At 49.5% G+C, this 24,941-nt stretch overlaps 1 protein-coding gene across 1 annotated transcript in view; it reads left to right on the top strand.

The window, feature by feature from the left end:
• C2CD2 (C2 calcium dependent domain containing 2) overlaps window positions 1-24,941 on the top strand; it is a 50,204-nt gene that overhangs the window by 15,021 nt on the left and 10,242 nt on the right. Inside the window, exons 3-13 of the mRNA XM_036876862.2 lie at window positions 3,901-4,020; window positions 6,584-6,688; window positions 9,608-9,730; window positions 12,665-12,788; window positions 14,082-14,190; window positions 16,092-16,156; window positions 17,716-17,840; window positions 18,319-18,493; window positions 19,321-19,434; window positions 21,329-21,456; window positions 23,228-23,537. Of these exons, the coding sequence (XP_036732757.2) occupies window positions 3,901-4,020; window positions 6,584-6,688; window positions 9,608-9,730; window positions 12,665-12,788; window positions 14,082-14,190; window positions 16,092-16,156; window positions 17,716-17,840; window positions 18,319-18,493; window positions 19,321-19,434; window positions 21,329-21,456; window positions 23,228-23,537 (1,498 nt within the window). The remainder of the gene's footprint in view (window positions 1-3,900; window positions 4,021-6,583; window positions 6,689-9,607; window positions 9,731-12,664; window positions 12,789-14,081; window positions 14,191-16,091; window positions 16,157-17,715; window positions 17,841-18,318; window positions 18,494-19,320; window positions 19,435-21,328; window positions 21,457-23,227; window positions 23,538-24,941) is intronic.

Raw genomic sequence — 24,941 nt, 5'->3', positions numbered from 1 at the left:
GTTGACAAACAGATTTCCAATCTAAGGAAGGCCCCTGTGAGACCACATTGTGTAGTAGCACTACCCCTGGGCCCTGTAAGGTCACTGAAAAGCCTTGCTGTCACTCTGAACAGTCCCAACAAGAGAAGGGACAGCGCGCTGCAGGGCTGGGGTGTTGAAGCCCTTGGTCGAGGAGCGCCCCTTGAGCTGGACCCCATTGGGCCTCTGTACGAGGCACTGCCCCTCAAGCAGGACCACGCTGGGCCTCTGCTGGTGTCCTGGGTTCTGCTGCTGGCATCTTTGCACATTGTTCCTCTGGTTTTGGAGAGCGACACAGCTCCAGCCGCATATTGTGAACAAGCGGGCTGTTAGGATGAACTGACAGATGTTCTGATAAGTTAGTGCTCGTGGGCTTTACTTTTACAACTGCGTTTCTGTTCCAGGTAGGATTGCAATTCAATAGCAGAACTGCTGTCTCCCGATGCTCACAGAGGCCAGGCTAGGTTGTGGTTCTGGGGCCTCTGACGGGCGCAGGGGCTTTGCTTCCACTTCCTGTGGAGTTCTTTCCACAGGATGCTTTGTGATGTGCTTACAGTGGAAGACGCTCCGGGATGTCACCCTTTCAGATGCGTTTTCGCGGCTGTGCTCTCAGTTCTTTTGGAGACAAGAGTAATTAAATTATTTGCAGTTCTCCGGAGTGTTCTAAGAAGAGCTGAGGCTGTATGAGTGGCTTCCCTGAAGGAACCGGGGAGGAGGGGCCTTGAGGATCGCAGAACCTGAGGCTCCCCCGGTGGCCAGCAACAGCCCAACTTGGAACATAGGCCTGGAGTGCTTTGGCCCCACATCTAAAGAAAGGAATACGCTTTCGAGATAAGACCTACTTGCATAAGTGTGTGGCTGTTTAAGATCTCGAAGCTGGAGAGAGCACACAAAAACAGGGACCGAGGCCCCTCCATGTGGCCGTTCCAGGTATGATGAGACGTACTCATGTTCACATCTGGTGGTGGTAATTCCGTCGGCTGCCTTCCCTCTCCACCCCGGGGTGGACCAGGGACACTCGGCCCCTCCACCTGTCAGCCCAGGTGTGCCTTTGGCTCAGGGGCTCTACCTTTGGGATCCTCACCACAGGAAGCCCACCCTCCAGAAAACACCCTTTTAGGCAGAGGGGAAGGCGCTTTATCTGGATATAGCCTGTTCAGCCTCCTATGGCATGATTTTGAAATGGTTTATGTAACTGAGGGGTACTGTGCTTGCTTTGGAAAAACATCTCAGGAATAAAGCTGGGGGGCTGAGTCCTGCCCTGGGGCTGTGGCTTCCTTTCTGTTCTCCAAGTTGCACCGTAGATAAGAGATTGTTTCTTTTTAGCGTTGAGAATCCAGTGTTAACTGCCAGACAGCTTCAGAGGGAGGGCAAGCAGGAAGGGTTTAGCAGGCGGATTTAAACAGCTCCATGTAATTGGGTGACTCTGAGGAGCTCAGTTGAATCCTCATAGAGAGTTAATGCTCGGGTGGGGAGTTTCTAGGGTCACGATCAGAGTCTGCTCCTGTTCATCTGTATTCAAGTCGATGTCAAACCTCCACCTTCTGGCCACTTAGGAAGGGCAGCTGGCTGAAGGGGTACACTTAACCTTGCTTCAGGGATCCTGCCTCCTGCCGCTCCGCGAGGGACAGCGAAGGCCTCGCCCCTGTTTGCTGGGGTTAAGAGAATTTAATTCCCATTGTGGGTAACACCGTAATGCACCGAAAGAAGATTACTTATTTGTAAAACCTTTCTCTTTTGTTCTTGCCATTTAACAAATGGGACATTATTATTCTCAGGGTGGCAGGGGCAGAGGCTGGCCTGGAAAAGGCTTTGGCCCTGATCATTGTCCCTCCAATGGGATGCATGGGGTCAGGAGTGGCATTGTGTGATGGCTATACTGCAATGTTGCAGCAGGTTCAGACTGTTTTAATCAGCTTTTCCAGCTGTACACGACAGGGAGGCCAGGGCTGATCTGTGCGGTGGGTTTTATTTCGAGGGTCCAGGGGCAGGAGGCTGGTGCGGGGGTCTCTGTGAAAGGGCGTTTGGACCTGTGACTACTCCATTTTTAGTGACGGCACTTTGTTGATGTGACTTGAAGAGTAATTGTGACCTTGGGAGTCTTGACCCAGAAGTTTCAAAGTCTTTCTACATCTTCATTTGTTTGCTTATTTGTTTGTTAATTTAATCCAGTGCTTGGGCCATTTGCATACCAAGGAATGGAGTTGTGGGAAAGCTTTTGTGGAACTGGATGCAAAGGGCAAGCAGATTCTTGCTTGCTTGTCAAGGCACTAATGAAACTGTCAGTTTTCTTGCTACAATTCTAATTAGCTTATTATAGAAAGAAGGTTCCAGTCATTGGTAGTATAGGAGTAAACCAGTGATTGTCTGTTTTTTTTTACTTTAACTGGTAAGAAGGTTTGGGTGATGGAGAGAAAGAACAGCGAATTGTCTCTGTGCCGGGTCACTGTGTGTGTTAACTCATCTGGCATTAAAATAAGTTCCTTCCAAACAGGATTGTTTATAGAGCATTTATTTTTAAAATGAATAGACGACATTTCTTAAACAAACATTTTTTTGTTCCAACCTTTTGTGAACCCCGGAGATGCAGAAACATGATGAAGATCTGTCACGGACCCATGTAAATCACAAATCAGTCTTCCAAGAGCAGCCTTATAAGAAAGGGTGGAAGTTAAGTTTGGTGCAATCTTTTGCTGGTAGTGAGCAAAGGCATGATTTCCTTTTCAGTTCTGTGCCGTCAAGGTCACTCCTTCCTGGGGGCCCTGTGTACAGGTTTTTGCTGGAGGGGGCAGCTAGGCCCTGAGTGGGGGGACCTGGGCCCAGGGCAGCAGGGTGTGGGGAGGAGGGAGTTAGCCAGGTGTGAGAAAGGGACGGGGCAGACCGTCCCATCCCAAACTGTCGAATAGCAGCCCCGACTGAGGAATTGTTTTGATTATCTTTCCACATGATATATTAGATTCTAATAAATCCACCATAGAATTAAATAATTTTTTTCTTCCTTCCTGTGTGACAGCCTCCAATGTGGGGTCAACAGGTCCCCTGGGAATGTGGGGCTCCATCCTGCCTTACTGTCATCTCAGCCTTCTGATGTCTTGACCTTGGCCAGACACGCGGGCCGTCTGCTGGGTCCCCTCGCGCCTCCCCACCGCCCCTCCTCCCAGTCTGCACACACCTGGCACCTGGCCCCAGAGTCATCCCTCACTGGGCTGGCTTGGCATTCCGCCAGGAGGGTGGGTGACCCCTATGAAGGGCTTGACCCCGATCTGGTCTCTAGAGGGATTCTGTAGGTATTTCTTTGTGGGGAAACAGCTGTCACAGTCATCCCTCTACAGCGCTCTGAGATTCATCCCGGGAGATGGTCTGCCTTATTCTCGAGGGAATGACCTGTCTTTGCCTTGTAGGCCCCTAAATGTGCTCATTCTGTGATCCTAGTTTTGTTAGGGCTGCCTAATTTTGTAACTGTTTAATACTGCATATGTTCTTGGAATTTTCCCCATGTCTTTGAAAACCACAATAGGTTAAAAATTATAGAAACAATTCGTTGTGTTGTGGGTACACTTTAGAATTTTTTTCCATGTCATATCTAAAACTTATTTTCTGTTAAGTCTCATTTTCAGTGAGAAAAGATGGTTAGTGGCTTTTACTCCCTATGAATGTGGACATGCCTGGGGAATTTAAAATCAGCTGGTTGGAGAAATTGAACACTTTCTGAGTTTCTGAGCTTCTGAGAAATCCATCAGGAGGGAAAAGATGTGAAATACAGTTTCTAGTTTTCAAACTACTACATATAGAAAAGATGTGAGTCTGGGTATTTATCCCAGTTTGAAACTCTGAAATTTTGTCTCTGCTGATTTGTAAAGTACAGTCCTGTCCCTCATTCAGGTGGTGTCTTGTCACGTGGTGGGTGATGCCATCGAGTTCCTGGTCAGCGCGGGGCCTGCCTCGGCCGCGGACGCCAGACGCCAGCTGCATGTTGCACGGCTCTCGCCAGTACATTTACAGGTACTATTGGGCAGGTGTGTGGTCATGGGAAAGAGTTCTTGTACACCTGTTGGGTGAGCATGGTGTGATCACGAGGTTGTGAATACCCATGATTTTATTAATCACTTACTTTATAATTTCCAGACTATAACCTTCCATGTTATATCATGTTTGTAGGAAACCAAAAAAAGGTGTGTGCATATCATGTATATGTATATATACACACATATGCACACACACACACAAACATGTACACACAGGTGCATCTACACCTATACCCACATATGTCACACACGTATGCATATATACAAACATGTATACACACATCTGTGTATGTATATAATGATTCAGAAGTTGCCCGTCTACCGAATTTGGGAGATAAAGGATTTCTCACGTAGTTCAGCAGGTCAGTTGTTGATGGATAGAATAAGGTAACTGGGGTCCGAGATGAGGAAAGGGGCCCTGTTTCAGAGTCAGGCTGGAGGCCTCAGAAGCCTACTGTCCCCGGAAAACCAGCTTAGGGGCCGCACTGGGCAGGTCTCTTTTTAGTTTTTGAAAAAGTCAACTTTCAAGACTTGTATCTGTAAGTTAAAATTTATAAGTTAAAAAAATATTAACATTATTTTTCTGAAAATAGACTTACAATAGACTTATAATCTATAATTTTTTATTTTATATTTCACATTGTTATTAGATATGTATAATATCAATGATTATATATATGTAGCAGTTACATAGAGAGACACATATACTGGTGGTAAAAGCCTTATTAGTGACGTTCCCGGGTGTCTGAGCAGCCAGACGATGCATCTCTCACATTAAGCAGAAGTTCCCTGGAGCTCCCGTTTAGCTAGTGTGAATTTCTGGCCTGTGGTAGGGGTCACTGCTGATTCTACTCCACTTCCTCTCCTCTGTCCTTGTGCTTAGTGCTAGTTTTGGGGATGAGCCCCCCTCCTACAGGACTCTCAGCCATGGGGACGATGCTCTTCTATATGCCTCCCTTACAAAGACACGGTTTCAGGTGACCCGGGCAAGCACGACTTTTCAGCTGCCTGGATGCCTGGCCAGCTTTGTCCTGAAATCTATCCCTCTCAACTGCACCCCAGTGACACCCGCTTTTTAAGAGTCGGGGGCATTCAGGGTTGGCTTCCTGGATGTGTTAGATGGTAACGACTCCCTGCTTCCCCAAGTATTTTGGACAGGGTAGCTAGAAAATAATGGCAGTGGCTGGGACACATTTATCCCACATTTGATGCTTGCTTGGGACCGAGTCCAGCAAGGACCACAAACACTCATCAAGCATGTGTGACGTGTGTGACGTTTCTGAGGTGGTGTTTATGTGCCATTTTATGCAGCTCAGACACAAGTGACACGATTGTATCTTTGATCTCAACACAGTTGAAATCCTGTCAGTCTGTGGATCACCTCACAAAGCTGGAGATTGGTAAATTATTAATGTGAAGGCAGGGCAGGGGTGTTCAGCTCCTTTGTTCTTTCCATAGAAGGTGCCTGAAGGGACCAGCAACTGGTCTCACTGCCTCCCTCCACCTGCCGGTGGGGGTGACTCAGGGACCCTGGAGCCATGAAATTAAAGCTCACTTTTTCTAGAATTACCCAGAATCATGGGGTATCCTTTCTCTCACCCTGTTGGTAGCATGAGGTGAGAGTCCCCAGCGGTCAGAAATACAGCCTAAAGCTGCCCATTCTTCCCATTCCTTGGGCCTGGGGGAGGGGTGGGTTTTGGTTTAGAGCATCGGGCTGAAGAACTGAAGGGTGGGTGTGTACTGACCTGCTGTGGCTGCTGAAACAAATCACACATTTAGCTAAAAACAGCACAAGTGTATTATTGCCGTTCTGGAGGTCCAGCATCCAGCCAGGGCCTCTGTCAGCATCCCTTCTGGAAGCTCCGGAGGATGTGTGTCCTTGCTCATTGGGTTGTTGGTATAACTCAGCTCCTTGGTCGTAGTGCTGACGGCCACTCCCAGCTTCTCGAGGCACCTCATTCCCAGGCGCCTGGCATCCTTCCTCCGTCTTCCTCTCTGGCCTGCTCCTCTGCCTTCGTGTCCCATTCGTAATGGCTCGTGTGATTCTGCTGGGCTGACTGGCATAACCCAGGATCGGGGGTCTTCCCTGGTCACAGCCACAAAGCCCCTTTTGCTGAGTAAGGTAAAACATCTACAGGGTCACAGGGCTGGAGCGTGGATGTCTGGAGGGGCATCATTCCGGGTAGAGTCGGATGGAGCATGTGAGAGGCCGAGCCCAGCTGGGGTCATGTGGAGGCCCAGTCGGAGAGGAGGAGAATGGGGTCTGGACACAGCCCTCAGGGAATGTGTGGCCACGGCCAGCTGTGGGGCTGGGCTGAGCATCCACTCCCTTCTGTTCCCTCATCCTTTACACCTTAGAGATAGTCCCAGAAGAGACGGGTAGGGCACAGAGGACCATTCATTTAACAGACTGCAGAGTTTTCCTGACCCCAGTCTTCAGGCCCCTGTGCTGAGTCTCCTCTCTGGGTGGTCGTGGAGGCAGAGAAAGGCTGGCGGCGCACAGGGAGAAGGCAGCCTCCTGGTAACTGGGTTTTTCACAGCTGGAACTCCACATGAAGGAGAAGAAGGAAGACATTCAGATCAAGTGGTCCTTCATCAGTGTGCCCGAGACGGCCGTCGCAGTCCAGCCCAGAGTGCCGGGCGAGGTCAGTCCGTGAGCGTGTGTGACGTGTGCAGCCCCTCCTTCATCCAGGGGCAGTGGGGGCAGGACTGGAGGGCCCCCATGGATTTAGGGCCCTCAGCTGGAGTCACCTGGCAGCTTTAAAACTCCTGAAGCGGGCCCCCATCCCCTGCAGGTGTTTAAAGCTCTCCTGGGCAGCTGAGGTCGAGGCCCATGGAGGGCCTGAGACCTGGGTTGTCCTCGTTTGCCCCATCCTTAGGTCCTCAGTCCTCTCTCCTGGCCTGCAGCGCCTGCTTCCAGCTCGGGCTGAGTCTACAAGGCTGGCTCCCAAGGGCAGACCCCGTCCATGGCTTTTGAAACTGCATCTAAGTCCGGAGGCAGTCTTCTCCCTGCTTTCCACGGTCTTCATGTTTGAAGACCATGAATTTGGGGGCAGGGAGTGAGCATGTCAGTCACATGGTGTCATGCCTGCAGTTGCTGGAGAGATCCTGCAAAATCATCAGTCCAAAGGCTTCAGTGCCTAGGTTATTCCTCAGCAGTGGCTTTATGATACTCCACACTCTTGTTTGACTGCTGAGGTACCACTGCAGTAGTTCATAAATGTTAACCTGTCGTGCCTTGATGTAGATGGATACAGTTTGTTTGTTTTTTTTTACGAGTAAGTTTGCATTATAATCCTTTGACTTGCATGCATCAGAATTGCACCCTTTGCCTGGCTGTTTTGATATATGAGGGATGCATATTAAGTATTTCCCTTGATGCCAGGTCATTTCCTTTTTCCACTTCCTTCCGAAACCTGTATCTCCTTTCTCCCACAATGGAGAACAATATACACAAAACATTTTTGTAAACTGCACCCCCAACACCACTACTGGCATCAAACCTGCCAAAGTTTGAGATTGTTCTCCTGGCCTTTGTATCAGAATGTATTTGGCTGAGGGGATAGAGTTCTGTATTCAGAACTACATGAATTAATTTTTTTCCGTGTGGTTGTGTTACCAACTCGACATTAGTTAAGTGCATTTGCTTCTTTTAATATTTAGTTTTAGGTTTTGCTCCCAATTGTTGTTGACTTACATATTTTTTGAATTTGCAAAATATTAACATGGTTCCAAAGTCAAATTTACATGAAATGTTACACTTAGAAGCCTAATCTCCACCCCCGTCCTTCTGTCCCATCCGCCCCCTGCACACAGCTTCTCCCCTTCTCACCCAGACGGTGTATGGTGTGTGTTCTTCCCACCTTCCCCGCCAGGGCCCGGTGTACTCTTTTATTAATGAGAAGCATGACTTCCCCAGTGGAGCGGTTCTGTAGACTCAAGGCAGCCCCACTGGGCCTCCTGGTGGGCGGTGTGGCCTGGGGGCAGGGGAGGTCTTTAAGGAAGGTTCCCAAGTCTGCTGCTCTGGGGGTTGAGCAGGCGATGAACTCTGACATCTGAGCGCCTAAACTCATCTTTCACCCTTGGTTTCCTCCTCTGTAAAGTGAGGAGAAATTGTGGGGGTTAAAAAAGATTTAAGTAGGTAAACAAATGAAGCTGTCCACACAGTGGAGTATTATTACTCAGCCATAAAGAAGATGTTCAGACACATGTTCCACTATGTGCAAATCCTGAAAACATGATCCTCAGTGAAGGAAGCCAGACAAAAGACCACATGCTGTATGATTCCATGTCTATAAAATGCCCAGAACAGGCAGATCCATAAAGACAGAAGGCCAAGCAGTGGTTGCCAGGGGCTATTGGGGGTGGCGAGGGATGGGGTGACTGCTAATGGGCCCTGGGCTTTTGGGACATTGATGAATATTTTGGAACTAGGTAGAAGTGATGTTTGCACAGCACTGTAAATGCACTAAGTGCCACTGAAGTGTGTACCTAAAAATGGTTAATTTTATGTTATTTCAATTTCATCTCAATTTTTTAAAAGATAAGTATATCAAAGACTTATCGAAGAGTAGATGATGGCATAGTGGTTGTAAGAAGTGCAGACCCTGGATCCTTAATGCCAAGGTTTCCCAGCTCTGCCACTTATGAGCTGTGTGACCCTACACCTGTTATTAACTTCTCTGGGCCTTAGTTTCCTCAACTGTAAAATGGGGGTTATGATATTCAAGGCAGTTGTGATGATTAAATTAGTTAATACATACAAGTGCACAGAATCAAGCCTGACACACCCAAAGAGTGATATAAGTATTAAACTATTTTGATTATTCTCAGCATTCCTGGCAGAGAGCTGGAGTTTAATAGAGGGCAGATTTAGGCTGAGTTCGCTGTAACAAGGCCTGGCCAGCCAGTTATCGTAGGGACACCACAGACGGATTTCTGCAAAGAGTCCAGCCCTCGGGCTGGAAGGTTTTTGGTAGGTCTGTGGTCCTGGTGGAAGTCAAGTCCTCCGGAGCTGGAAGGATTCCATTGTGTGACTGCACCGCAGTTAGTTATCTGTTTAGCTTCTGACGGGATACTTAGGTAGTTTCCAGTGGGGCTGTGAACATTCTAGAACACAAGAACCCTTTTCTGCTGGGTTTTAAGTGTTGAGTCTATAGTAACGTAAGCTGTCTAGCTTTGTTGTTGGTCCACAAGCTCCTGTTCTTTCTTGATGGCTTTTTCATTTATTTGAACACTTTCTAATTTCAAAAAAACACTAAAAGACATTCAGGAAAGATAAAATACATGTTTATGTGTTTGGGGGAAGAGTGGAGGGATACACAGAGAAATACAAACGTTTTTGTGTTGCACATAGGTTTGTTTTTCCCATTTCCTGAAATAAGCAGCATGAATTACTCCTGAGGTGAGTAGGGAGAGTCTGCTCTCCAGGTAGGAGCGTGCATCGCCTGCCCTAATGTGCCACCCGGAGCTGCTGCACCCCGAGCCACACTGAGTGTGCCTGCCCAGCCTCTCCTCGCGTCCAGGTCCTGCTGTCATCTGGCAACTTCCTTCTCTTGCTGCAGGACCAGGTGGTTGAGGCAAATGCAGTGTCGGAAGCTCTCAAGGATATTTTGAAGCAGCTGGTTAGCTCCACCTCTCCCTCAGTGTTTCTGAGCACCAAGTCTGTGGACATCAGGGACGTTCAGGTAGGTGGTTCTTGGGGTCCTGGGCCACCTCCCCAGGAGGATCTGCAGGTTTGCTCCACCCCATGGCAGGGCAAGATTGAACCAATGCTTGCAGGTCCTTAAGAACCATGGTCGGGGATGAAGTCTTGAATTCAAAGCCCTTGGAGTGGAAAGAAGAGGAAGAGGCGTCTATGTCACTCAGCATAGTCCGACCCTAATTGGCCCTGACCCCCTGCTTTTGAGGAGCCAAATCTTGGCTTTGGTTCTCCACACAGAGCCTGTTGTCTTAGGCCTCACCCTTCCAGGACTGAGGTTCCAGGGAACCCGGGCAGCAGTGAGAATGTGCCCCTGAAGCAGCAGAGTGAGGCTCTCTGCACTGACTGAGGCTGCGTAGCCAGGCCCAGGGGCAGCTGATGGCCGGCCCTACTCCCAGTGGCGTCTGCCCCTTGGAGGGCCATCCCCTTTGGGCACATGTGGGACAATGAGGGGATCCCGCTGTGGCCCCATTTCTGTACTGTCTGTCTCCCCCCGTGCTGGGCCCTCTTGCACCAGCCTGGTGAGGTGCCACCTTGGCCGACTTGGTGCCCGGGGTGCTTGCCCTGGCTGGCCTCACCAGACTGCGTCTCTCAAATCTTCATTGGAAACACATTTAAAAACCTTGGCTTGAGGTAAATTAATTCTACCAGTGACAAGCTGATCTTTATATTATGATTATGCAAAATATGAATTTATAGTTATAGTTAATATATATAAACTATATAAGTTAAATAAGTTAAAAAAATAAGTTAAAAAAATAAACTTGTTTTTTTTATTTCCAGTATTTTTATGTGGCATGGTAGAGATCCATCTTTATCATACAGCTCTTGGCAAAGTCAGATGGAAAACAAAACTTTTAATATGATTTTTATGATGCAGGCATTTGGCCTCTGGTTCTCATTAGGGCCGGCATCACCGGCCGTGGGGTGGAGTCTGGAGACAAAATCTCTTCAGTTTGTCAGATGAGTGTCAGTCGATCGGTGTTCTGTGATAAGCCCTGGGTACTGGAGATTATTAGGATGGAAGAGGCGGGCTTTGCAGAGAGAGGAGTGGATGGTATTTGCAGACATGGGGGGCGGTTAGGGGGATGTTTGTGCAGGCTTCCCAGGGGCCGGCGGCCTCAGGGTAGGGTGGGGCTCAGCGCCCCTGGAGGCCAGGCCAGGCTTCCCAGGAGGTGAGAGCAGAGTCTCAGCTGCTCTCTTAATAATTCCATCCTGATGATCTGTTTTAGATCAGAGGGGCGTGATCATTTTGAATATGAAAATGTATTTTTAATGTCAAAATTTGAGAAACTTCACAAAATAGTAGTGTATTTTTAGAATGCATGGATTCAGAAAAAAAAAGGTGACTACTAAAAGTAAAATACCACTTTTAAGTAAATATCTAGAATTCATATACCAAAATAGCATCCATATTGTATTGATCAGGGTTCTCCGGAGAAACAGAACCAATAGGATATGTGTATCTTATAGATTATGTGTGTATATTGCATATGTATATATATATAAATACCCTATTATATAATAATGGCCTCCATAATCACATGAGCCAACTATATGTTTATATATGAAATGTATTAGTTAATAATATATAAGAAGAGATTTACCATAAGGAGTTGCCTCATGCAATTATGGGAGCTGAGAAGTCCCAAGACTGCAGGGCGGGCCTGCAAGCTGGAGGATGGTGTGATTTCATTCTGAAGGGCAGCAGGCTCCAGACAGTTTCCATTTGAATCCAAAGACAGGAGAAAGCTGAAGCCCAGGGCAAAGGCAGGCACAAGGAATTCCCTCTTGTATAGGGGAGGGCAGAACTTTGTTCTGTTCAGGCCCACACATGTTAGGGAAGGCAATCTGCTTTACTTGGTCTAATGATTTAAACATTAATCTCATGGGAAAACCCTCACAGACACACCCAGAGTAATGTTTGACCAAATACCTGGGCACCCATGGCTCAGCTGAGTTGACATGCAAAATTAACCATGACACATACACAATTGGAAAAAACATTCCATCTCCATCCCAGTGTGGATTTCTCATGGACCCTGACCTGAAGGCTCTTGTGATTGCTTCTTGGCCTCCCAGCTCGCACAGCTCCTCTTTGGCCCAGGGTCAGAACGGTGTTTTCTAAACTGTGGCCTACAGAACGCTGTATGCAAGCATTCCCCCCGAAAAGATCTTGAGATCAAATCAGCACCTGGATCCTCCCATGGAAGGCTCTCCCTGCACAGAGGTGCGTGATGTCTCTGAGAGGCCTTTCCAGGATTCCCTAATGTTTGCACCTAGAAGGTCCTTCTAAAGAGAGCTCACAGCCATAAGTGAAAGGCAGGAGCCACCTTGGGAAAGGCCGGTTTGCAGGAGGGGTGCTTCAGGCTTGGGGAGGCTTTCTGCTGGAAACGCCTCGATGCCGACTTGAGGACAGCATGACCAAAGCTGGTCCCATCTGCTTCTGCCTCTCTAGTGCAAGACCCGAATGATACTTGGCTGTTCCTTACATTGGTGGCAGGTCTGCCTGGTGATGGGAAGTGGTGGTCACAGGCTGGTGGCCTTACACATTCATGTCTGGCTGGTGTCCTGCTCCGTGCTGGTGGGCAGTGGGCACCTGCAGCCTGGAGAGAGGGCATCCCCCTCTCAGGCACCTGGCCTGGGTGTGGACCCATGGCAAGCTTTGCTCCCAGGCTGCATGCACAGCAAAGTGCATTGCGACTTCAGTTGTATTATTTGGGATGCACAAGGCTCCTGAGCAGGGAGATGGTTTTGGTTGATGAGTGCCGGCAGGCATCTCCACGAGGAGGGAAGACCATCACCGAGCAGGCCTGGGTCAGCTCCCACGCAGAACTGCCGGAAGCCACCGGATTCTCTCTAATGGGTATCGGACAGCCATCCCCTCTTCCCTGACTCACTGCTCTGTGTCTCTTTGCAGAGCCTGCAGAACACTTCACCCCCTCCTCAGGAACCCTGCCCTCCCAAGCCCCCGAGGGCTCATGAACTCAGATTGGTGGTGAAGAACATCCGAGCCTCGCTGCTGAAGGGCGCCGGTGCCTCGGGTAGGTGGCAGTGACCCAGGGGTCCGCAGATGGCCAGGGGGGCCCAGCAGCCTCTGGTGTCACCTGTGGCTCCCTCCAGTGGGGACCGCAGGGTGATCCCTGCCTTTGAGTGAAGAGGAACCCTGCGGTGCTGTGAGACAGTTACAGTACGGTCCTGGTTGCACACGGGGAAGGCTAAGGGGAGGAAGGCGCTCAGGCAGCTTTGCCTCCGTCGTGGTGTGGAGGGCTCTCCTTGTCCTTCAGTACCAACCTGTAAACTTGATAGGCGACCCTGACCGGTGTGCACCTGAGCGGCCCCCACGCCGGCCCTCTGGTGTGGGAGGAGCTGCCCTCCAAGGGAGGGTGAGCAGAGCAGCCACCCTTGGGTGGTTCTGCGTCACTGCTGAGGCCCTGGGCACTCGGGAGCCTCGGACAGGATATGTCTTTCCACCACGCTTCAATTTTGCTGACAATAGGAATGAGCTCTTCTGTTGTCCCAGAATGTCAGGGGCTACTTACCGTTATTTGCAAGGAGTTTTTTCCTGTTCCGAAGCACAGGCGGGCCTCATTTAACACCCGAGACTGCAGAGCTCGCCGTGGGTGCCTCTGGGTGACAGCCCTCGCAGTTGCCTGAGACCGCACCGCTCGGTGACTGCGAGGGGCTCTCGGGGCTCCCTGGTCCCGAGTGGCCCCCTGAAGGCGATAGTGAGGATGAGTACGCTAGTGTGTGTAGAGCGTCTAACCTGCCTGGCATGTGGTAAAGGGCCGGGACATCCCCATGGGCACTCACTGCACGGTGCACTCCTGGCTGCATGCCGAGGGGCAAACACCGCCTCAGGTAGAAACGACTGTTGACTAGCAAAATGTCCTGTTACTTGGATCGGATATCCCAGAAAAGGTCTTTGAGCTGATTCAGGTATAAAAACACATCTTTGTAAGTAAGGAAATGGGCTCTTGGTGAGATATCCCCACATAGGGGTCATCCCAGATGCCCTTCCTCTGCAAGCAGTCTTGTCCAAAAGTGAGGGCCACATCACTGCTGTGATCATGTTGCCCGCAGGGAGGGTCCCCGCTCGGAGGAGCATGGGCACCTCGGATTTCCAGGCTGGCCAGTTTCAAGCGTGGGTAGGATGCTTTCACCCGCAGACGCAGTGGTTCGCGGGTCTGTAAACAGCGAATGAAAGAAAGAATGCCCTCTCAGAAGCGGGTGAGCAGGACCCTAGGTGTTTGATTCAGTCTCTCTTTTGTATGCAAAAATGTCTCATCGCTATTAAAAAATAAAAAGTCATTTGATGTCCCTTTGTTCGATTGTAGGCAATGCTAACCCCTTGTGTGTAGTTCAGCTGAATGATCCCGTTCAGAAGTTTTCCAGTGCCCTTGCAGAAAACACTACTGACCTCACCTGGGAAGAAGAATTCACCTTGTGCGTATAGCCTAGTTCATCACAGGCTTGGGTTTCCAAAGCCACACCTATTCAATCCTGAAATCATTTTGTAATACTATTCATACCAAAAAAAAATTTTTCTAAGTTAAAAGGCATTTTAAGGCTTTCTGAAGGTGGTGCTTGGTGTCAAGTTTCCTCCCACCTACATCCTGTTGTGACAAGAGACCATTTTGGGCCTCCTGCCTGCCGTAGAAATACACACCATCCAAGGCAAAATGGAAACTTCTGATTAATAACAAAATCTGACAAAGAGAACAGAAAAAGGGGAAAGTATAGACCATTTATAAATAGTGACATAGGAATCCTAAGTAGCGTATCAAATAGAATCCATCAGCACATTAAAAATAGTACTCTAAGACTGGCTGAATTCTTACCAAGAATGTAAGGATGGCTTAATGTGAGCAGATCTGTTCATGAAATTAAATGTGTCACTAGGTCAGAGGAGAAAACTTATCTCCACATGTGCCCAAAAAGATGTTCAGTGACATTCAATACCCATTCCTAATTTTTAAAATGTAATTAGAACAAAATTTTTGGGTACTTATTTAATAAGATTTAAAAAATCACTATAACAGATAAGTACCAGAAGCAGTCCCACTAAAATCAAGAGAATGATACCCACTATTTTGTTCTAGACGTACTGGTTAATGCAGTTAGATAAGAAAGAGATATGATATGCAAGTACTAGAAAGGAGGAGGTAAAACTAATCATTACTTGAAGATACTGTGTATCTAAACTACTCAAAACTATTAGAAATAATAATGAACATAGGAGAGAAGTAATAGTAGAAAAACTGTATAATATTTCAGTAAAGTGGTAACTATAAAATTAGAGAAACCGCTTGCTTTCTGAAACTTAAATAATTAGAAAAATTAATTGAAGATGTCCCCTGTATACTATAAAGAGCTAAAAAGCTTTTATAAATAATTAATAAAAATTTGTGCACTCATTTAGAAAACTGGGCAAAATCCCTGAACTAGGTGGAAACCTCTGGAAAGATGTTCAGTCTCAGAAATAAATTAATGCAGACTTAAACAAAAGAGATCCTTTTTTCACTTTACAGGTTGGTAAAGAATAACAGAATGAGAATGGCCACTGGATGTGTAAATTAGAATAACCATTCTGGGGGTCATCAATACATATATTAAGAAAAAAGAAAATCTTAAATGCATACACTTTGTGACAGGCAATTACAGTCTTCCTAAGGCAATAATCACACTGTGTGTACAAAGAGATATGTATGTTTATCTGAGCTTGTTTATAATTATGAAATATTTGAAACTACTGACCCATTATTAAGGATTGATTACTGAAGAATTGGCTAAATAAACTCATAAGGCCACATAGTGGAATACTAAATGCCTGTTGAAAGTACTGCTCTGTAGTTACTGACAGGGAAAGATCTTACGTGAAAAAAATAGGTTATAGAGGAGGAGAGAGGTACATTATATTCTATATTTTGTTTGTAGATAATTATATAGCTACACCTTTTGGTAACAGTAACTACTAGCCATGTGTGGCTCTTTATTGGTTAATTAAAATCAAACAGTTAAGTCCTTAGTTTGCACTAAGGCCACATTTCAAGTTCCCAGTAGCCATATGTGGCTGGTGGCCACTGTATTTGCTGGCATCTATATAGAATATTTCCTTCATCATCCAGAAAGTATTAGTGATAATTTAGGAGACTAGTCCCCAGCTGTTAACAGGAACTATTTTTGGATAGTAAGGTTGCAGGTAATCTTTATATTTTGAATACGGTCTTTATAGTTTTTAAAATACTGATGGTGGTTTGCATTCCTTTCTATAATCAGAAGAAAATACTGTTTCAGAAAATACTTGAGCATTTTTAAGGGTTCTCAGCTCTTTTTCCTTCCTGCAGTGAGCTGAATGCTAAATCCAAGGAGTTGTACCTGCAGATTTCAGAGGATGGGCGATCCTCAGAAGGTGTGTGTCGAGCCTGTGGACAAAGGTCCTGCTGTTTGTGGGGGTCACCCAGCTGCCCTAATCAGGGTCCTGGGAGGCTGGGAGAAGGGAGACCCAGCAGGGGAGGCCAGCCCCTCCCCAAGTCACTTCCAGGTATTCTCAAAGGAACTTTGGTTGAAAGTCCATTTTGGTTATTAACAAAATTATACATTTTGGGAAAAAATACTCAACCAGATTTTTGCTTTTTTTTTTTTTAAGCAATATCCAAATAGTTTATTCAACATTCTTTGCTTAGGGAAGCAGTTTTCTCAATCCTCTTAGCCTTGGTAGATTTTTCTTAATAGTGGTAAAGTACTCATAAAAGTTACCATCCTTACCTTTTATGAATGTAAAAATCAGTGTGATTATGCAACCTTCACCCCTGGCATCTCCAGAGCTCTTTCCATCTTACAAAACTGAACTCTGCCTCCGTTAAACTCTTCCCCGAGTCCTTGCCCCCCAGCCCCTGGTACCCACCATCCTACTTTCTGTCTTTGGATTTCAGCTGGCTTTTCCTCATGAAAAAAGCCATAGCACATGCTGTAGATGCAAGAGAGCAGCAATGAGAAGTTGGCTCTCTGCATTGAACATGTGTGCATGTTGACAAGTTTCAGTATTTATAAGGTTTTTAAAAATCTTTGTAAATATACCAACATTGGGAGAGGGGGACCCTTACCTGATTTATCCAACCATGAAAGCAAGCCATTTGGTTACTTCCCAAAGCCAAAAAGACCAGGGAAAAGCAATTCTAGCTGCTAGTTATCAGCAGGAATTCTGAGGCAATTTCCTTGATTTGCAGTCGTGAGGTCCTGGGATGAGAACCGACATTCCGAGGGAGGCTGGGTGGGGCCGGCCATCTGGGAAGGAGCCCCCGCCTCATCCAGTTCTGGGCCGCCGCTCCTCTTGGCTTCGTCAGAATTTCATCCCAGTCCAACCTGATGGGATCTATGAAATTTCAAACTTGCACAAGCAGCACAAAGAACCACTGTAAAACTTAGACACACATGTTCTACATTCTGTCCGGTTTCCTTTATTGTTCATGCTCACACTTACTGGGTACCCTCGCTCTCTGTCTACACACACAGACACACACACATGGGGGTAAATGTGTGAACCATTTTGAGGGTAAGTTTACCCCTAGGTCCTTCAGTGTGCATTTCCTGAGAAGGTGCTATTCTCTTCTGTATACACGCATGGTTATCAGCTTCCAGGATCTACACTGAGAGCTTCTTTGATCTACTGGCCTCTATTCTGATTTTCGTCAGGTGACCCACTGATGCCTTTAGAGCAGCTGTTTTATGCTCAGATGTTACCTCAGATATGCCACATATCATTAACTTCCATTGGACTGGCACATTTCCTCAGCCTTTGTCTTTATGACATTGAGGTTTCTAAAATGTTCTGAATGAGACAATTTTCAAGTGAGTGGGTCCCACATCAGAACTTTGTTCTCACTGCAGCAATTCACGCTGACCCTTTTGCTTTGGTGGAACCCCGTGGAAACATCCACAATGCTCCCTGATTGTCTTCTGTCTTTCTAGCTCTGTTGGCGATGACGACTATCCCTTTAGATTTATTTAAGAAGCAGCCTTCTGGGCCAGAAAGCTTTACCTTGACCAGCAGGTCCTCCTGCGGCAGTTCGGTGTTGGGTTCTGCCACTGCAGAGGTATGATGTCATTCTCTACAGGGGCCAAGTTCCAGCTTGACCCACTTGAGATGAGGAGCATCTTTGTGTCCGTCAGCATCTTACTCATGTTTCTGCACAAAATAGGCTCATCTAAGAAGAGCTGCTATTTCATACGATGTGTTTTAGCCCTGGGTGGGCCGCTGCCTGCCTGTGATCATCTTGAGTTCGTGTCTGAACTTTGCATGAAGCCTTTCACATGGGCTTCATCCAGAAAGGGCTGTTTAATTTTGGTGTTCTCCACCTTCTGTCTCCGTCACTACAAGTTGAGTGGTTGGATTTAAGCATGGGTTTCCTCACCCCTTAAGGATTCTGGGGAAAACAGGTTAATTATAAGCCAACTCTGATGCTAAGTGACCTTACCTGAAGAAATCAGCGGTGATTGCAAGGGAAGCTGGTGCACCATGGCAGGGTGTCTGTCTTCCCACTGGCTATGACTTGTAACCAGCCTTCTCTGCAGTTCTCTTACATAGAACCCAGTGAAGTGAAATCCTGGCAGACTGCTCCACCTGTACCTGCTGCAAAGATAGAAAAAGACCGCATGGTGATGCCGTGTGGGACTGTGGTCACTACTGTCACTGCCGTGAAAAGCAAACCTCGCTTCGACACAGGGAGGGCATCCCCGCTGAGCCCTGGTGAGAAAATGGGAAACAGTCTTCCTGCAGAAACACTAGAGCCGCACTCTGCCTGTGAATATTTTGCCCCTGTAAACCGCAGCACACCGTAGGCTGCAGGATTGAGTATTAGGAAAAAAATCACGGTGTGGAAAGAATGGCAACTGGCAAGACTCCTTTCTACTTTAGGCAGTAACCTTTCTTTCTTATCAAAATAAATACAGGACCAGTTGCAGCAAGGTTCAACCCTGTAGGATATTCTGAAGTGAAAATTAAAGTATTAGATTAAATACCTCATTAAACTGAGTACTGCATTACATTGATAGGGCCACAGCCTGCTATCTTGAAGCGTTGGATGTAAGCGGTCAGTGTAGAGTTTATGTGAAAAGTCATTTATCAGAAGGCTTGATGCACAGTCATTTTAGATCCAGCTGAATTCTGTACTTGTCCTTACAACTCCTGCCTTGGAGACAACTTGTATAAGTGTATGACATTATTATTTAAAAAATTAATTATACTGAATTTCTGCTTAATGCAAAAGTATTATCTTCCCAGAATAGATTGCCTGGCACAGTTCTTGAATGCAAAACAGAAAGTGAAATTCTGTCTTAATTAAAATGTTTCTGAGATTCTATTTAAACCTGGATTTACAAAACCCCTTTGGGGCAACCCCACCCACTTGCGAAAAAAAAAATAAGAGAGAGATGGGTAAAAAAAAAACCTTAAGGTTTGGGGCTCGCCTTTTCCAGCTGTGCTAAGTAGACATGGGATGAGGGGTACGGTCTCAGTTTCCCAGAACTGTTCACAACCCTTCTGGAGGGCCACTATAATCAGGATTTTCCCTGCAGAGTCTCCCCTGAAGACACCCGTCAAGGTGAAGGTGATTGAGAAGGACATCTCCATCCAAGCCATGTCCTGCCACGGCGCTCCTGTCAGCAAAACCTTCTCTTCTTCAGACACAGGTGACTGAAGGCACATGGTGCTCCCCCTCGTAGCTGCTCTGGGCCCTTCTAATAAGCCTTTCTTGTCTGTTAAGAAGTAAACATTTCCTTTTTTGGAGTTTGGGAGGAGGTTTTGAGTATGAACAAAGAATCAGAAGGACCAAAGGGAAATTGACACTGATCAAAGACCAGGAGTGGCATTAGTGCCCCAGCTTTCAGTTTTAGGGGATGCTTTAATTAAATAGGAAAACACAGTATATGCCTTACTTTGAAATTTCTGAAGATTATTTTTCTCTTCAACACACCAGTTACATAACTGTCGTAAAATAAGTAGGACTCGGGACACAATCACAAAGGCAACTTTATTTTTGTTTCCTGTTGTCCCACGAAACCTCGTTAACAGAAGCAGGTTCCCCCTGAACTCTGAGGCATAGTTGCCATTTTCATGGTCACTTTCAAGTAGTGAACATCTTTAAAGAGATGTGTCACTGTCTCTCTAAATCAAAGCCCTATCTAAATTTGGGGATTAAGTTTTCTCCCTTTGTGCGTTTGACCAGGCCCCCCTTTGGCTGGCCACCCCGATGCTCTGTTTCTGCCCAGAGAAGTGGGTTGGGGCAGCTTCTTTCTGGCTTACCTCTGAGTCCTGTTCTGATCTTGCCATGGTCAGGATGGGGCAGGAGGGGCGCATGGGCTGGAAGCTCTCATTTGAAGGGTGCTGTCTTAGGACGGCTTTGCATTCTCAGCCTGGTGGAAGTTGGGAACTGCCTTCTTCCCTGTGGGAGTTTTCATGGTTCTTTGGAAACTGCAGGGCACCCCCAGCTGCACCTTCCTAGACGCCCCCCTTTGGCTGGCCACCCTGTTGCTCTGTTTCTGCCCCTAGAAGTACATCCCACGCCTCATACTGTGGGGCACCTTTACTGGGGCAGGACCCTTTTTAAAAGACCCTGGGCTGACTTTCCCACTGTGGGGGGGTTCCTCTTCTGGTCGGTGGGCAGTGAGCCAGCGCCCCCGGCATGCCGCCAGGGCCCTCGTGGTTTTCTCAGGTACACTTGGCACCTTGACTGGGCTTCCTGAGGACGGCTCGGACCCTGGGCGCGGCGAGAGTCCTCACCAGGCCCTCCTCCGACCCTTCTCTCCACTCGGGGGCTGCCGGCTACTTCCCGCTGCGGTGCCTCACGGGCCCACAGCGTGTTGTCTGCCCGTGGCCGAGAGGGAGTCAGGAAGGGCTCCCTGGTCCCCCGCTGCCGACAGCAGAGCCCTTGTGTGGGTGATAGCGTCAGCTCTGAGGCAGAGCCCCGGCCACCCCCAGCTACCTGACATTTTCCCCACTGCTCAAAAGGGGATGGAAGAAGGACCTGCCTCAGAGGTTGAAACGCACAGAGCCCTGGGCCCGGCGCCCGGTGCATGCGGCGCCTTCCACAGACGCGGCCCGGGTCGGGGGCTTGCGCGGGAGTCGCTGCCCGGGACTGGCCCTTACAGCTCTGGCCCGGAGGTGTGGCCCCAGTCTCGGGAGGGAAACGGCGTTAACTGCGTTGCCTTCCCAGCCCCAGTCTTCCAGAAGGTCACAGGTTTTTTGTTTACTTGCTTTTCATCAACTCTGTTGAGGTGTAACTTACGTCCGTTGAATCGGATGGGTCGTAAGGGGCGCGCGTCCTGAGGTCCTGCGTCCCCACAGCCTCGGGGGCAGGCTGGGGGCAGCAGTTGCTGGCCCGGGAGCCGCCTCCGGTCCCCCTAGATCCCCCTGACAGAGCCGCGTCAGGCCCGGGCGTGCTGCCCGTGCCTCGGCGGCCCTCCCGCCAGGGCCAGGGCCACGGCCGGCCGGCCCGCAGAGCCCAAGCTGCGCCCCCTGGCCCTTCCGGGGACCGCGGGGTGCCTGCAGCCTCGGTGACAGGCCCCCGCGCCTTCCCGCCCGCAGAACTGCTGATGCTGAGCGGCTCCGACCCAGTGGCCGCCGTCGCCATCCGGCAGCTCAGCGAGTCCTCCAAGCTGAAGGTCAAGTCGCCGCGGAAGAAAAGCACCATCATCATATCCGGGGTCTCCAAGGTGGGCCGCGGGGCGGCGTTCGCGGTGTGATGGCCTGGCCGCCCTCCCCGGGGCAGTTAGCCGGGCTCTCGACCAGCATCCAGAAAGTTCGTTCACAAATGTCAGGTCACGTTCCTCACCCGGCTGGGCTCTCCGAGGTGGTGCGTTCCCGCAGCGCGTCCTGTGGTGAAGGAGATGGGGCACCTGCTGGGTACTGCGCCCTGGTGGGCCCCTGGAAGGGAGGACGGGCGTGACGTGGGGTCCCCCCGGGGGGATGTCAGACCCTTCGCCCGGAGGCTGCTCCTGGTGCGGAGCTTTCACTTTCTCCATCATGCATTGTCAGACCACTTAAATTTTTTGCAGTGAATGTTTATGGCAAAAAAATCAGAATTGCAGCTTGTTTTAGAACTTACCCTGATCGTTGCCCCTCCCCTTCTGCTCTGTGACATTTGTCCTGAGCGGATGGTGGGTGCGAGGCTGTCCCTTGGAGGGCGCCAAGCAGGCCAGGCTGCTGAAAAGGCCCCTCTCAGGGTCCCTTACTCTTAACTTTTCAGAATGAACAGGAAGTGAGAGCAGTGAAGGGACAGTTGAGGGGTTTTGGTAGTTGGGATAGAGGATGAGGAGGAAGGTTTTTTGAACACGGAGGGGTGGGTTGATGCTTGGAGGGAATAACAGGGTGGGGTGGGAAGGAATCAGTTCCTCAGCTGCCTCGCAGGGGCCAGAATGAGTCAAGGGTGGTGCCGGTGAATCACCAGTGTTGTCATTAGACTGGGGGCCTAGGAATCCTCAGGGTTGTCAGTGGACTGCGGTCCTGGGTGGTGGGTGCCCCAGTCCCAGCAGACACAGCTTCCAAGTGGCCTTGAGTGCGTGGGGGGCCAGCTGGTCCTCTCTGGGTCTCCTGGATGCACTTTGCGTGGCAGCCAGCAGGGGGCGGTGCTGTCCCTGGAAGCACCCAGGCCCCGGGCTGAGTCACCTCCTACATGACTGAGCGAAAGGACCAGACTCGTGTCCGTGTCCTTTATGCTTTCCCTGAGGTTTTTAGATCATTAGGAACTCATGAACTGACATTGAATGTATCCAGTCCATGCATTTACTATTTTTACTGATGCTCAAACTGTCCCACCTTGAGTCAGTGGGCACTCCTGCACGCCAGCACTCGAGTGTCCGTTGTCATAGCTGCCCCTCCCGTGTAACTGCCATGCGGGTCAGGAGCAGCAGACAAGCCCCCCGAGGAGCCCGAGACCTCCTTGCAGCCACTTGCCTGACTCCTAGCTCCAGAGGTTGCTTTAGTGTCTATTTATATTTTACACACAAATATAATTCTTAGAGTGCAAAGTATAGGCTAGTTAATTTCTACTTGCAGGAAACATAAAATTCTATAGGAACCCTGGAGCTCATGCCTGTCACCCCATGTGCCATCCACTGCTTAGAAGGCAGGGCTCACTCTTCCATCTCACAAACTCCAGCTGGGACCCTCTGCTAGGGAACGATGTTACCTGCCTCCTTAACACCTTCCAATCTGCAAACTTGGGGCCATGTCCTTCCCTGCCAGGGGCCCCAACCTTCTGCTCTTTGAGTGGATACCTGCATTTATTCAGTGCATTGCAGCCCCCTGAAATGCAGCGGCCGGCCCTGCTCTTAAGCTGCCTCCTTGGAGGACCATGGGTGTCTGGCACTGAAATCACTAGTCGAGGCGTTTAGACCACACCCTTTGGGCTTTTCCGTGCCCACCTCCAATTGCACGTTTCCTTGTAATCTTCCCCCTCGCTGACTTATTCTCTCTCTTGGATAGACCTCGCTATCTCAGGACAACGATGCTGCCCTGATGCTGGACTACACAGCCTCCATGGACAGCGCTCACCAGGAAGACACCTCGTCCCATCTTGGGGCGGCCGCAGCCTCTGCCCCGCCCGAGGAGGAGGCTTCGGTGCAGGCTCCACCGGCCCTGGAGCCCCCGGAGAGTGAGCTGGACTCCTGGGACTTAGGGAAGGAGTGTCAGGCTGCAGCATGGGGCAGCCAGCCCCCGCTGGAGCCCGACGGGGATGAGCTGTCAGAGAGCTCCCTGAGCGTCTCGGAGCCGGGGGCCACCAAGAAGCATAAAGGTACCTGCCTCCGTGCCCTCTGACCGCCTACCTGGTGGCTGGCCCGTCACGCCGGTTTCCATGCTGACTTCTTGCTCCTGTCTCTGCCTTCTTTCCCTTCTCCTCCATAAATCCATCCCACTCTCAGCACCCCCACCCCGACAAAGGCACCTTTGCTGACAGTTTGAGCCCATTCAGCGCCTCTGAGAAGGGGTGGGTGCAGGCATATTCAGAATCCTTCCGAGTTCAGGTGGCCGGGTCATCTCTGCATGGGGACCATTTTGCGTCCTTGCCTAGAGGCACCCCTTCCTCTGTCTGGCCTTACCTACTCCCAGGAGTAGAAGTACCCAGAGTATCTGGGGGGGTCCCCAAGAGCCAGTGTCACGTGGAGCAAAGGAGACTCAGGCAGGGCAGGGCAGAGGCTGCATCCGAGGAGGCCGGCACTATGGCTCCTGTGTGTCTCCAGGCTCTTGCCTCCAGCTGAAACCTAACAGGATCCACAGGGAGATAAGCTCCCTGGAAAATAAACCGGTTCACTGAATATGCTTGTGATGAGGTAATATTTCACTAGAGTAATCGATTGTTTTCCATTAGCACTTAATCAATGCTTTAAGTTTAAATGTCTTCAGTGTGTGCAGTTTTACCCAGTGTGTAGTCTAGGGGTATGGGGTCAGCTCTAGATGGGTGCCTTCAGGACCCAGCCCCAGCTCCTGCCCCCAGCAGCGGAGATGTGCCCGCCTCCCACCGAGCCCCCCCATCAGGATGCAGGAAGGAGACCCCAGCACAGAAGACAGGTTGGGGGACCAAGCTGGGCATCATGGCACAGCGCTAAGTCCCAGCTCCCCCAGGGGCAGGCCGGCGACACCCCAGCCACTTCTGGGCCGGACACGGTGAGCTGCTCTGCCCTCGCCTCTCTGATCCTTTGTTCTTGTGTCACAGACCAGTGGTTCTCGACCTGGTGGTTGTGCCCCCAGGGGACACTGGCAACGTCTGGAGGCAGTTTGGTGGTTACAGCTGGGAGTGGGTGTGCTGCTGGCATTAGGCGGGTGGTACGAGGAGGGTGCCGCCTGACCCCCTGCAGAGCAGATGGCCGTGACATGGCAGGCCGCGGCCCCATGTCCATGGAGCAGGGGGTCTGTCATCCCCACCCACCCCATTCCTTATGACCCACCGCCTGTTGAGGCAGAGCCGGGCGGGGCAGATAGGGGAGGGGAGTGCAAGAGAGAAGAAAATAGGGAGAAAGGAAGAAGGTCCCTAGTAGGGTCTTTGGACCATCACTGCCGGTCTGGGTGAGCAGGGGCAGCAGGAAGCTGTGGCCCACACAGACCTCTGGTGGCTCCCTGGCTTCTGTTCAGAAGGCTGGGCCCAGGAGGGGGAACAGGGCCTGACTGCTGTCCCCCAACCCTGGCCTCGTCTTGTCTTGGG

The sequence above is a fragment of the Manis pentadactyla genome, chromosome 1 (assembly GCF_030020395.1).
Source record: "Manis pentadactyla isolate mManPen7 chromosome 1, mManPen7.hap1, whole genome shotgun sequence".
Taxonomy (NCBI): Eukaryota; Metazoa; Chordata; class Mammalia; order Pholidota; family Manidae; genus Manis; species Manis pentadactyla.
Note: the sequence above shows the minus strand (reverse complement) of the source record. Positions and strands in the feature narration are given on the sequence as shown.